This window comes from Lissotriton vulgaris, chromosome 9 (assembly GCF_964263255.1).
Source record: "Lissotriton vulgaris chromosome 9, aLisVul1.2, whole genome shotgun sequence".
In the NCBI taxonomy this organism is placed as follows: domain Eukaryota; kingdom Metazoa; phylum Chordata; class Amphibia; order Caudata; family Salamandridae; genus Lissotriton; species Lissotriton vulgaris.
In genome coordinates, this window is record NC_141697.1 from 439,200,307 (window position 1) to 439,215,570 (window position 15,264).

General features: G+C 42.9%; 1 protein-coding gene across 4 annotated transcripts in view; it reads left to right on the forward strand.

Moving 5' to 3' along the window:
* Window positions 1–15,264, forward strand: part of LOC147690253 (60 kDa lysophospholipase-like) — a 520,410-nt gene that overhangs the window by 294,804 nt on the left and 210,342 nt on the right. For all 4 annotated transcript variants that reach the window (XM_086937888.1, XM_086937890.1, XM_086937887.1 and 1 more), the window contains one exon: window positions 13,708–13,893. In XM_086937888.1, coding sequence (XP_086794014.1) covers window positions 13,708–13,893 — 186 coding nt within the window. The remainder of the gene's footprint in view (window positions 1–13,707; window positions 13,894–15,264) is intronic.

A 15,264-nucleotide genomic window follows, 5' to 3' on the forward strand; every position in this document is an offset into this window, starting at 1 on the left:
CCTTCTCGCAAAAGCCCTACCTACCCAGAATACACAAACCCTGTCTGGGACGGTGCGAACACCGCCCTCGACAGGAAACCCTTTGTCCGAGCGCTCCTCGCTGGAAGGACTCCCAGCAGCAGGAGGTCAGACTCGTGTCTGTGGTGGCAGCATCCATTTTGTGGAGCTGAGGCTTTAGTTAACTTTAACCGGGGTTCACAGTTACGTACATGTCGTGTCCCTCTAGAAGGGTGGAATGCTAACCTCATCGCCAGAATTGGTGAGAGGGCAGCACCCCGATTCGTATGACACCTTACTCGACATGCCTTGATAACGCGACACCGAAGTTACCGATGTGGTACGCGTTATCATGGAACAGCCATTGGGTCTTGATTCCGCAAGCTGCAACCGGGCTCGGCTTGGGCCTGAACCTAGCTCACACGAGCCCACGCACTCTGCCTTCAGGATTGTTAAGGCCTGCCATAGGAGTGACTGATAGGGACTCGGGTGTCCATTGTATGGTTAGATATAGAACTACTATACCTAAAGCGAAGGGTGATTACACGACTTCGCCCCAGCTGTCGTGCAGCCAGTTGTGTCAAATTTAGGAGGCCAGCCAGGGGTGGCATAATACATGCTGCAGCCCCTGGCGGCCCTGGGTACACCTATGCCCTGCGTTACGGGGTCTGATAAGGTGGCCCAGTACCAATTGGTAAATGCACCTAGGGTACATATCGTAATTCAGAAAGAGAACAGCCAGGCTGTGGGTCTGATTAGCAGGCCCACAGCCAGAGAAAGTCGTAAACCAGTGAAACAAAAGCAAAAAATCTGGGTGATCATAGGATTGCAGACCCTACTCTCCTACAGGAATGTGTCTGTGTGTTTGTGTATGTATATGTATATGTGTATACCAAAGATTCATAAACAAATCTCTCCAGTGCCCGGCCGACCTATCATTTCGGCTCAGGGCAGTTTGCTAGAATCCGTTTCACGTTATGTGGATCATTTCCTGCATGAGTTTGTGGAATCATTACCCTCATATATTAAGGACACGGGACATTTTCTTTCCAAAATTAATGATGTTGTTTGGGACAATGAGTCGATTCTGATAGCGCTAGATATAGATTCTCTTTATACTAGCATAGCTCATAAGGATGGACTGAATGCGGTTAAATACTTTTTGAGTAAGCGTGATATTGCCTACAGTCAACATAGCAATATGCTTTTAAAAATGTTGGATCTTTGTTTAAATAACAATTATTTCCTATACAACAAGGAAATTTACCAGCAGCTAAGAGGAGTGGCCATGGGGGCATGTTTTTCCCCCACCTAGGCATGTCTTCATGTGGGTTGGTGGGAGGAACATGTCCTCATGGGGTCACTCGCAAGCAAGTTTCCCAACAGAATAGCTCACTTCTGGCGATTTATAGATGATATCTGTATGGTGTGGAGAGGGTCTGTGGAATCAGCTACTGAGTTTGTGAATGTCATCAATGATAACCTTCTAAATCTTAAATTCACGTCACAGATCAGCAAAGAAATGATCCAATTCTTGGACGTTGAGATCTATGTCCAGAATGGGAAACTCCAGACTAGACTTCATAGAAAGCACACAGCGGGCAATTCTATATTACACGCTGGAAGTGCGCACCCCGGTCACCTCGTGAAAAGCATCCCCTATGGGGAATTTCTGCGTATCCGCAGGATATGCAGTTCGGAGGTTGACCTGGTGAAATGTCAAACTGAGGCATTCAAAAGATTTATTGCTAGGGGCTATGAAGCCACTGCTCTCAAAGAGGCCCTTAAGAAAGCGAATGAGCTAAACCGAGATGAATATTTAAACTCCACTACAGCCATCAGGACTAGACAAGAATCACTTTCTGAGGTCCCTGAGAGATTGAATATGATCACGACCTATAACAGCGAGGAGAGAAAAGTGAGAGGCATTCTTAAAAAACACTGGCCCTTGTTAAAAACAGACATTAGTGTAGCCCCGTTACTTCCAGAGGAACCCACTATAACTTTCAGAAGGGCTCCCTCGATGCGAGATGCCCTGGTAAGATCTAGTCCAGAGGTCATGCCTAAAAAAGAGGGGTTATTTGAAAAGTCAGGTTTTTTTAAGTGTGTCTCGTGCAGAGCCGGTAAATTTGGTGTTTCCACCAGGGAATACAAATCTGCATTTGACCTATCTCCCATTGCGATAAAAGGGCATTTCACTTGTCGATCTGACTTTGTAGTTTATGTGCTCCAATGTACTTGCGGGCTCAAGTACGTCGGGAGCACCAAGCTGCAAGCCTTTAATCGCATACTCCAGCACCTCAGAGCGATAGTAAACTCTGATGAAAAATACCCGGTAGCTCGGCATTTTAGCTTGGTCCATCAGAAAAATGTAAACCATCTTAGCTATTTCATAGTTGACGGAGTCCCCAAAAACATTAGAGGGGGCAACAGAGAAAAATACCTCAGACAGTTAGAAAGCAAGTACATTCTGCTTCTAGATTCAAGGATCCCTAATGGATTAAACACGGGAGAGGACCTTCACTGTTTTTTGTAACATCTAGTAAGACAATTTGACCTGTCATCTGAATGGTCCAGCCCACCAGATGGGCTGTTATCAATATATGTATTCGCTGTCTGTGTTTTACTTTTCTCCCCCTCTCACAACAATAATTTCTGTCTGTGGATTATGATATCAATATCTCATTTTAAGAGAATACGTTTGATCCACTCTGAGCTGATACTTCTTGTTGACACGTAGTATCTTTGTGGGGTATTGTTAAGGCACTATGTCCTAATATAAGTTTCCCACTATATGTTAAATGTGCAATACAATTTATAGATACTAGTCTCCCATTCATGTCAGCCACAGTGTTTAGATGGGGTTCCTGGGTAGTCTTTAATATGAGTCGATAAACATGTAAACCTCCTAATAAGGTGTAACATGGTTCAACTTGAGTTTCTCTTTACCAATTTCCTAATTCACTTTTCAATATTTTGGCCAGCCGTTTATGAGGTATTAGGGGTCAGGGACCTGACTCCTAAGTTGGCTTTATCTGCACTTTGGCACTTTATATCTTTTTGCACTAGGGTTTTGCAATTTTGGGAATATATTTTTTAACACTAGCACTTTAGCGGGCAACTTTAGTGGTAAACAATGAAATTTCTACACTATCATCCTGTGAACCAAAGATTCTAAAATTGGAATCAACATTGTACATATATGTATTTAAGCAGATATGAGGATGACAGATTTGCCATTTGTAAATATTGTACAAATATATGTGTAAAACATTGATAAACTGTATATATTCAGGTATTTCGGTATGTGTACATTTAGACTCATTTCTAATTGTATATACTTACTTTTTAACCGTTGTAAATATGGATCTGTTTTCTTTCACTTTGGATGAATTGCAATTCAGTGTTTCTTCAGTTTCCATTACTGTGTTTGTCCCGCTTTTTGTGTTAATTGGTCACCCTTTATAAGCAATTTCATTGGTTTTGTTTGGCATGTGATCAAGGTCACCGTGTAGTGACCGAAACGCGTCATGCTGGCGATTGCGTGTAAATAAACCACTGTGAATATACTCTTCGCGCTGTGGAGTGGTCTGTACCTGTGGGTTTCGTTTATGCAGATTGGAGTTCTTTCCATGTGCAGATGTAGCGGAGCAGGATTGTGAATCGTATATATATATATATATATATATATATATATATATATATATATATATATATAGATATAGATATATATATATATATATATATATATATATATATATATATATATATATCTATATATATCTATATATATATATATATATATATATAAAATTTTAACTGAAAAAATAATCAAAGGTTACAGGGATTTTATAGTTTCGAAATAGATTTTTAAAAACACTCCCCCCCCCCCTTTTCTTGGCCCCTGATTGACGGATTGCCCCGAAACTTTCCATGCCTAACAAAAATCACTGGTGTACTTTTTTGGGACATTTTTGTGAAGATTCGTCTAAAGGTGCCAAAGATATAATCAAGTGGAAAGCATGTACGACGGGTCGGAAACCCCGGAAATATCCAATCCAAGCTGTACACCGAATTAATCATAGTATCCTCAATTGCCCTTGTATGTTGTATTCATCGTCAACAAAACAATCATGCCCAAACGTGTTAGTGGCTTGTTTTCTCTTAACAAGGCAGTGTATGTGTATATAACACACAATTTTGTTTTTTTGTGTGTTTAGACACTGGTGCTATTTTTAGGTTTAACTTTGTTTTTATTGGCATTTGCGTCAAAATTGTACAAACAATATTCAATAAGACAAATGTCAGCCACTTGCACTTCAGATCTTAACCATGTCCCCTCCTACTAGCAATGGTTTTCTAGTAATATGGCTACAACAAGGCCCCTCCTGTGCCGCCAGAATAGCATCTTTGTACAGACCATTATTGAGAGCTGGTGATGTACTGCCTTTTACTGAAATAAAAGAACCTCCCCCCCCATCCCAACTGCCCACCTCCCCCCGAACTGCTGTGCCATTGTGCTGTATTGAGGTGCAGCTGGACAAAGGTGAAGTCATGGATTATCGTTTATTTGTTATGTTGTGGAGGCCAAGCTTGTGAGACGGAGAAGGCGGAGATACTTAGGACATGTGATTTTGTTCATCACCACCGACAAGGGAGAAAGAAATGGTTACCAAGTATCCGTAAAGCTGGCCATAGCATTCAATAGGGAGGCCTGTATGCGTTCCATTCCTTAATATACCATAGTTTTTGTAGCCATCCCAACCGTGTCGGTCTCATGGGGGAGCCCCAGTGTAATAGGATGTTCTGTGTAGCGGCTCCTAAAGCTATTCCCATTAGTCTGCCTCGTTTGGATTTAAGTGGGTATGTTATGGGGTTGGACAGCCCCAAAATCACAAACAGGAAGCCGTGGTATCTCAGTATCGAATTGGCGATCAATGTCATCCAAACATCTTTCCAGTAATTCTGCAGCTCTCTACAGTCCCATAATATGTGTACTAGAGTGCCATCCTCACCGCAGCCACGCCACCTCAACAAACTTCGTGTTGGATTTAAGCATGGGCAAATTTTGCGAATCTGGCGTTCGCGAATTTGCGTATTTGCGAACTTGCAATCCGTAAAATCTGCGAATTCTCGCGAATTTGCAGATTTTTTTTTGTGTTCGCAAGGGTTTCTGCCAGTTCGCGAGGGTTTTGTACCAGTTCGCAATTGCGAACTTACTTGTCGGCTCGCAACGGTCGCGACTATGTTGTTTCTACGTCTGGTTCATCATCACAGGTTCACAGCACCCTCTGTTTCACCACTGCCATCCTCTGTTTCACCCATGCCACCCTCTGGTACATCAATGCCACCCTCTGGTTCATCACTGTAGATTATGGGGGGGGGGGAAGCAAGCACAATTGCCCTGCTTCAACTGACATGAATTAATTTAGGGTTGATTTATTAATGTGTCACTGTTTTAAAATTCCTGTCTGGCACCTGCTTCCTTATCTGTAATTTGCTTTCTGTTGCAGTGCAATTTTTTTTTCCCAGGACCTTTGTGGCCTACTTGTAGCTATTCTATGAGCCTGCTGTGAGGGTCAGAGCAGGGTCATAGAATAGTTGCAAGTAGGCAACTGAACTCTGGAGGGGCCCCTCAGGAAGCACTACAGGGAATGGTTACTAATGATGAGTGAACTTTTGCACCTGCTGAGTGCTTTCAGTTTTGCAAAACTCTTTTTTCTGCAGAACAGCAACTGTAATGCCCCAAACAAACTTACTTGTGAAAGTTGATTTCTAATCCAAAAGTGATCCAAAGAAAGTCAAAAAGGCCTAAAATCCCCAAAAAGTGCAGTCAAATGTCAACCTGAGGAGTTATTCTGATAAAAATCATCATTTTCAGAAGGTTTATGCTGCTTGCTGGTGGATTTCTTGTGCAGAATTGCAAATTTTGTAATTTCGCAAGTGCGAGATTGTTGCTGCCCGCCGCATCTACGAGTTCGCAATTGCGAACTCTCGCGATGCGTCGCCAAACTCCTGCGGGATCCCGCAGCAAGATCCAAAATGGCCTGCACTCGCAAAGCAAAATATCGAGAAAAACAACTCGGCAAACGCTGAATGACGGTAAGTGAACGCCGCACGCCGCAATATTGTATCACCAAGCAAAAAAATCCACTGTGTGCGAATTTGCGGATTTTCGGTAAATTTGCGAGAGTTCGCGGATTGCGAATTTACCGAAAATCCGGATTTTCCGCCCATGCTTAGTTGGATTCCCTTTATGCTAGCGGGCCGGGGTCAGATGCCAATTCGTGGCCACCTTAACCGCTGACTCCTTACTTGATATGTTACGTGCTGTGTGATTCGCGCGATAATAGATGTCATCTACTCTTTACTTGTCAGTACTCTCCCTAGTTCTCTCTCCCACCTCCTCTGCCCTGTAGTGTACTCCATGGGAATCTCACCTCTAATCATATCGTAAAGTTAAGAAATCATTGCCCTATCAGTATTCTTAGTGTACAACCACTTCTCGAACTTAGTGAGTTTCCTGGCTACACCAGGGTGAACATCGGCATGATGGAGCCAGTGCCGAAGCTGGAAATAGCAGAATCGTTCTGTGTCCGGGAGCCCGTAGTCAGCTTTAAGGTCTTGAAAAGGGATGATGCCCTCAAGGTCGAAGAAGTGGCCTACTGACCGACAATCAGATGCCCTACAGACTGAAAATGCCCTTGTATCAATGCCCTGGGAGGACTCTTTATTATCAAAGAGAGGTTTCATGGGGGAGGGAAATATTGTCAGACCCTGTTTTACTGCCACTCCATCCCAAGCCCTCAGTAGAGTCCTTGTGGTAGGGGAGACCCGGAGGCTGGGAGGTCTGTGTATCGTTTAAGAAAGGGGACCGTCCATAGATCCAATTGAGCTATCACTTTATTCTGGAAAAGCCAGCTCTTCTCAGATTCGGGGCGTTTCCATTCAAAAAAGTACTGTAGCGGTGCCGCACAGAAGTATTCTAGAATGTGAGGAATCCCCAATCCCCCCTTGTCCGGTCTCAAATAGCTCAGGTCTTTGCGTATTCGGGGTCTCTTCCCTCCCCAAATGAAATGATTGATTGCTTGCTGTAGAGCCTGTAGAATGCCCGGGGGGCCAGACAGGAATAGTCTGGAAGAGGTACAGCGCTCTAGGTAGGAGAGACATCTTCACTGCTGCTACCCTGCCCAGCAGGGGGAGTGAGTGACGCTTCCAGTCATTCAGGTCTTTTGTAGTTCGCTGGAGGAATTTAGAATTATTGAGGTATAGCGTCTGAGGCACAGACGCTGCCAGTTCAATGCCCAGTTAAGGAATAGAAGAATAAGTCAGTATACCCGTGTAAGTCGTTCCTTCGGGAGGGAGCATTTGGCCATCCGCCTGAAACCTAAGGATCGAGGACTTCCTGATATTAACTCGCAAACCAGAGACCTGACCATATTACTCCATTTCTTTCGGGGACCGATCATGCTGGGGACTCCAGGGAAGCAATGCTATCATCAGCATATAAACTAATGGTGTGTTGTTCTTCCTCAAAAGGGATGCCCACTATCTCCGGATTGTCCCTGATCCTCTGAGCCAACGGTTCAACATAGAGGGCAAAGAGGAGAGGCGACAGTGTGCAACCCTGTCTGGACCCCGTTGTATCTCAAAGAGCATGGAAGTTACTCCGTTCACCCTAATCGAAGCCCTGGGGTTAGTGTAGCAGCTCGATACCCATGCTCTAAACCTGTCTCAAAAACCAAAATGTCCTATCTAAAAAGCGCCAATTCACCCGATCAAACGCTTTTTCAGCGTCCACTGACAGGAGGAGAGCGTCCATCTTGGTGCGGTGAGATTTGGCTATGAGATGAAATATGCGCTTAGTATTATCGCTATTCTGCCGTGACTTTATAAAGCCAGATTGATCTGGGTCGATTATACCCGGCATAAGGGGGCCCAGGCATTTCGCTAGTATACCCGTAAACCATTTTAAGTCGACACTGAGCAACGGGATTGGCCGATAGGAGCCGCATTTAGATGCATCCTTGCCCGGTTTGGGCAGCACCACTATCGAAGCCAGTAACATCTCCTGAGGGTAAGTAAGTTCGCTTAGTACTACTACTCCCATGTTATGATTATTCATGTGGTGATAACTGAGCGCTGCTTTTGCGGCACAGGTAAATATGGAGGTTGAGGAAAGATGACAGATCTTTCTAACATGGAGACGGCGCCATTGTATATAAGAATGTGTGGGGAAGAATTAGGGTCTGTTAGACCTCTGTTGCTTTTTTGGCTACAATTGTGGCAGGAATACATTGTTTGCTTGCCTAACTCGTGGCTATGAAGGATGACCAGGAGAAGGGGAAATTACAAAAAATGTTGACCTGGAATGTCCTTGGAGGTAAGACTAATGGATGTATTGCAAACATCGGAGAGCAGATTTAATACTGCTACATGAAACCCTTCTGCTTGGTGCGGAATAAAAGTTGCTAGGTAAGTAGAAATGTGTCTCCTTCGTGTGTGCCTCATTTTGTTGCGATTGGAGGTAGGTATCCAAACTGGCAAAAATACCTCACTCCCTTTTCAGAATAAGGAACACATCATCTGACCCAGATGGCTGCTTTTTGGGGTTACTGGGATATGGGGGAAAAAAGGAGTGTACTACATTTTGATATGTATGTGCCACAATGACTACAAAAGACTACACTGTACCTCTAAAAGTCATATTCCCTGTTGCATTATTGAAAAAAGGGCCCGAAATGCATCGGGATTTGTGATAACCTGCTTCAGAATGATTTATCTGATGATGGAAATTTAATTTTGGATATTTTACGTTGATTATGAAGCAGCAATTTCAACAACTGTTGAATAAACAGTAAAGACTTAATGAACTAGTCGTCGTTTAATCTGCTTGAACTTTTGATGTTTAAATGAATTAGACCCACAAGTCTTGCTTGTTGTGCACAGAGGTGCTCTCTCTCAACAGAGTGAGCTTTGTACGAGTTCCTTGGATTACACACTGCTTGGCCAGACAGTGTTTCCTCTCGTAGCACACCACACATCTACAAAACGGATTACTTGTAAAACACTAAGCTGTGCGAGCTCCCCCTTCACTCCAGTTCTCTCTGATTTCTGTCCCCGGATCTCAGCACGCTCTGAACATGAATTTCGATTCGGTCTCTGGTATGACCGACCAAAAGGCGAGTACATTTGCCTTCACACTCGAAGATGCTGATAAAATATACGGCCTCATCCAAGATGACATCACCTTCACAGGAAACACTCGCAGTGTGGAGAGTAACATCAGACAATTACTCTACCTGTTGAAAAAACAATCCAATCAAAAACTACACGCTAGTACCTTGATTCGGTACCATCGGGCTCAACAGATTCCCCGGGGCCTCAGAGTCCCTCTAAAACCATTACTGTGTAAGAATAATGCAAAATTTGTTGAGCGATGGTACTCCATCCTTAACAAGTGTTCTCTCGATCTGATTCTTTTGATCGTTGAAGAACTGTCTAAGACTTTGGAAGAACTATCCCAGGAAATCACTTGCGTAAAAAAAGAGCTGGACGATGCCATGACATCTGAAGAACTTACCCAAATGTTGGAGAACGTAAACATCCAGATTGACAAACACACCAAGGAGACAAAGGAAAGAAAACCGCGCAAATTCAAGAGAGATACCATAGACTATAAGCTCGGCGAGGTGTACACCTGGGCAGAGGTGTACGCCCGCCGACGCACTAACCAAGCCTATAATCCTTTCTCTGGTAATGAGACTTCTTCTTCCGAAGATGAGAATCGACAAAGACCAACCCGTGATACACCTAACAACAAAACAGAAACACCAAGCACATCCGCTGATCCTGCGGTTCATTTTTTAGAATCGGGCCAAGCCCAACAAAAAGAACCCGGGGGGGAAAACCCGCTGAGGAAACCGAAAAAACTCCACGGCAACAAAAGTAAAGAAGCCCAACCGGAGACGATAAACGCGGATCAAAATCTTGTGATCAACATTCCTCCATGGTTTTATCGACAGAAGAAATCAAAACCTTACAAAAGGGACAATCATTTGTGCCTACCAGTCGTAGTAACACACTGGAGCTTGAAGTCAGTACCTTTAAATTAGTACGGAACATCCGTCTGAGACATTACTTTCAGAACATCTGTCCCACACCTCAGTTGGAAGAAGATATGCTCAGAGGACTTCGCCCTCACAGTACATTTTTGGCTCCTCAAAGCCACAAGATCATTGACTCTTTTGAACATTTGATAAAACAGGAGATCTCACGTTTACCGTTTCAATCGACCATGAAATATGGGAATTTGTCCAAAAAGGAGAGAAACATTCTCAAAAAGCTTGCCGACAATCCCACCATTACCTGTCAAAATGCGGATAAAGGAGGTGCGTTAGTGATCATGGACACTAGTTTTTACGAACAACAAATTGAGGCTCATATCAATGACACCAACACTTATGACACATTACCTGGAGATCCGACCATTGAATTTGCTAAAAATCTGATCCAAATCATCAACTTGGCATTTGAAAATGGAACTATCAATGACAAGACTAGAAGATTTCTGACTCCCATCAATCCCAGACCTCCTGTTATGTATATGCTCCCCAAGATGCATAAACATCCCACGAAACCCCCCTTTCGGCCGATTGTATCCACAAGAGGAAGCATACATGAGAACACCGGTAAATTTCTGGACAGGTACTTGCAACCATTTGTCCTCAAGACTCAGTCACATGTACGTGACACCACTGACTTTTTGTCTAAACTTGAACCCATCATGAATGATCTCAAGAACACGGAATTGATCATGTGTACAGTGGACGTGTGTTCACTGTATACCTCCATCCCTCACGATGGCGGAATGGAAGCAATTGAACAAACTTTAATCACATCAGATCTTGATCCTGACTTGAAACTTTTCCTCATGCATCTCACTATGTACACTCTGTATCATAGTTACTTTACAGTGTTAGACAAGTGGATACTACAGTTGAATGGTACCGCCATGGGCAATTCGGCAGCTCCTTGCTACGCCAATATCTATATGAAAGTATTTGAAGAGTCACATATCTTATGTCAAAACACCTGGCTACAACATGGGAGACTGTACCTCCGGTACATTGACAATGTCTTCCTGTTATGGGAAGGCTCTACTGACACCCTAACTAACTTTTTGGAATCATGGAACAATGTCAATGAACGTATTCAATTCACTTGGGAATACAGTGAAAATTGCATCCATTATTTGGATGTGGAAATACACAGACAACCTAATGAGTGGTTCACTACAATCTACAGGAAACCCACGGATAGGAACTCCACATTACATTATAACAGCTTTCATCGACCTAACCTGAAAAACAACTTACCTTATGCACAACTGTTAAGAGTGAAGCGAATTGTCTCTAGTGAATCAGAAAGTAAGAAAGAACTCACCATCACACTGGATAGACTGAGAGGACATGGGTACCCAACACCCATTCTGGATCTGGCATTGGAGAGGACTAACAAATGCCTGAGGTCTGAACTACTCAAACCCAAACCTAAAGAACCTTCGAACCGTATGGTTGTTGTTTCTAAATACTCGAAGATGTCCAAACAGTTTCAAGACATCATCCGGAAGCATTGGCCCATATTAACCATGGAACCTGACTTTCAGGGTCTATTCAGCCAACCCCCGATGTTCGCTTTCACCAGAGGTCGCAATGTGAAAGAAATATTGAGTCAACCCAGTTCTACCGCTATACCTACTATTTACACAGGTCTCAAACCTTGTTACAACTGTAGCAATTGCAGTAATTGTATCCCTGGGAACAAAACCACTCACCCCATGAAAGGACACACTATAAAACTCAGAGTGAATGCTACGTGCAATAGCAGTAACGTGATTTACATGTTGAAATGCCCCTGTGGCAAGTGCTACATTGGACATACTGAGAGAAAAATCCGTGTGCGTATCCTAGAACACAAAAGCAACATCCGCACACAAAACTTGAAATCGAGTGTGGCCTCTCATTTTCTGGAAAACAGACACAGTGTGGCTCAATTGAAATTTCAAATACTTGAGCAAGTCAAAGTCACTGGGAACAATAAGAACACCCTTCTCAAAAGAGAAAACTTTTGGGTCCGTCTTATGTCCACCATGGTACCTCATGGTCTTAACGATCGCATGGAATTCCTATGCTACCTGTAATGCAATGTCATACTTCATTTATTCATTTTCCTGTTTTACTCTTTTTTAGTTACGTTGTTCATTATGTGATATCTGCTTTTGTTAGATACCCTCCTTTCCAACATGGCCTCTGCCTTCTACCTCTCTAGGGAGTGGTTACGTCTCTTTCCACGTTTGACCAACAGTTCTCTTTTCATTTCTTTGCTCCCACACGCCTATATTTCACTTCGGCTCAGCTGCTCCGTTGACTAACACTGACTCCGCGGAACTCCGCGTAGTTTTCCAACTTTGTTCTTAAGTAAGTACCTACCTTGGGACTACTCCTTTCCCCGTCTAACTTCATTAACTTGGGTTGCGTTACTTTGGAGCTTATCTTTTCACTGCTAATCCCGCTGTACTTTTATCCACCTTTTTCGACTGCATTAACACTTGGTGATCCTTTCTCCCATACGGGCTGACTATTTTCTAACCTTTCTCTACGTTTCACTATTTTTATTGTTTGACCATTATGGACACCTGCTTTTTTGGCGTTTACCTTTATTCTTGCACCCTTTTCACAATCGCACTACTTGTATATGAGCACTTTTTCATGTTGTTTTTCTTGCTATGACATTTGGATACTTGATTGAATTGTACTTTTTTGGATTGTTTTTGTAGAGTAATCCCCTGAAGAAGGGCGTGGCCCAAAATGCATCGGGATTTGTGATAACCTGCTTCAGAATGATTTATCTGATGATGGAAATTTAATTTTGGATATTTTACGTTGATTATGAAGCAGCAATTTCAACAACTGTTGAATAAACAGTAAAGACTTAATGAACTAGTCGTCGTTTAATCTGCTTGAATTTTTGATGTTTAAATGAATTAGACCCACGAGTCTTGCTTGTTGTGCACAGAGGTGCTCTCTCTCAACAGAGTGAGCTTTGTACGAGTTCCTTGGATTACACACTGCTTGGCCAGACAGTGTTTCCTCTCGTAGCACACCACACATCTACAAAACGGATTACTTGTAAAACACTAAGCTGTGCGAGCTCCCCCTTCACTCCAGTTCTTATTGAAAAAATGACATGTTGGAGTGTTCGAAATGATCGGGATGCAGCTCTCTTGTATAATTTGTCAAGTTTGTTTCTTTTAGGTAGTTAATAATTTATGGCTTAGCATCTAAATGATTTTGAAATGCATACATACACACAAGTATGAGCACTGGGTAGTTGAACAGAAAAATACAACTAAGATTTTTTGTCTATGTCATGCCTCCAGCTGCCACATGCCTAATATTCTTCATAAAAGATTTCACCTAGATGAAAACGTTAAAATATTTTGCATTTGTTCTCTTCATTTAGCCATTCTACTACGTTGTACAAAAGTTCAGACTTGAAAGTTGTTGCATCTTTAACAGTTTGACCTTATACCTTGCTCTTATTTTTTGCCCTAGTCATTGGAAAATCTGTAGATTCATGGTTTCAGTACGATTTTTTTTTTAAAATGTGTATATATTTTTTTTAATTACGTCTTTCTGTCTTGAACAGGTGAAAGCATTTCTGCACCCTCCAATGGAAGGCATTGTACTGGAAACATTTGGCTCAGGAAATGCACCAGACAATAGACCGGATTTTCTTCAAGCACTGCAGGATGCCACAGACCGGGGCGTATTGATTGTAAACTGCACCCAGTGTTTAGTAGGCTCTGTTAGTCAGTCATATGCTACTGGACAGGTGTGAAGTTTGAACTATAAACCATTATCTAATTGTTGTATCATCTGCAATTTATATGTTGGGAGTTGAATATTTGAACCTAGATGGCCATCCCAAGCCTCATGATGATGACTAGATATGTAAAACCTCTAAAATAATTACTAAATAGAATTTATTTTGTAGTAGACATTGTTGAAAATTATGCAAATTGAAAGCAGCAATTGGAGTAAAGGGCCTTAGAACTTAGTGGAAAATTGAACTTTAGAAAACTCTGTTTCCTGCAAACAGTTTTCAGATGGGTATTGTGCAGTGTATGGCCTTATGACCTTAATGGGGTTGCGTCGGATGCCAGCTCAATCGCACCTTCCCTGCGTCAGCGGCTGCCTGCTAGATATGGGACCCATTTCTAGCAGCCCCCAATAAGGCGCGGCCCATCAGCAAGGACTAGCCCAGGGACAATGCTCCCCTGCTTTGAGGGTACTCCTTTCATTTAGGAATAATCTACTATTCGTGATTACAACCACTCTAGCAAAGGCACAAGCCATGTGGTCAACCCTGCAGTACCTGATACTTTAGTGGGTTACCGTTTTCCTTGGAACCCCACCTCTCACGTGCACCACCTCACCTCATTTAAGTCCTGAAGAAATGCCACTGATCCTGTTGTGAACACACCAGGTGTGAAACATGTTGTTACTTGGGCACATTAAGCCCCATAGTAACCCACCAACCTTTGTGGTTTTTTATCCTACCAAGGGTACCACGTAATTAAAGTCTCCCTGTGGATACACTTTGGTATTTAAAAGTTTCATATTTTCACTGCAAGCATTTCTCTCCCTCCACCCCTGGATCTAGCCCGCATACCCGCACTCACCTGTCGGCTTTTCTCCTAAAAGACTACAGTAAAATTGACCCTTTCAATAGGTGTCCCGTCGGGCATTGCAGCACCGGCCCGACGAGGAGCATAAGCCCAGTGATGAAACATGACATCCTTCGGGAAGTGTGAAGGCTAACAAAAGAGGCAAGGCCTGACCCTCCCCTTCGGGACTAGTTCCTTGATACTGGGGATGCACATCTGCCTCTCTCTCTCTTCTTTTTCTTACTACCCTCTTTTACTCTCACTCTCTCCTCCTGACGAGTGGGTGATAATTCACACTCAATGTAATATTAACATAAGAGTTGCTTGTGCCTGATAAGTGGGAAAGACGTGTACTTCCAACACTTAAGAAATCTCAGGCTTCCATGTTTAGATATATATTCATGAGTTTGGAGTAGAAATAGTCAAAGTTTACACCAAGTTCTCAAAGGTTTCCTGACTTTCAATAATTTTTAGGTCTTGGCTCTAGACAGCACATGCACTGTCTCAAAAGAGACATGTGTTATTTGCTTTGTAGG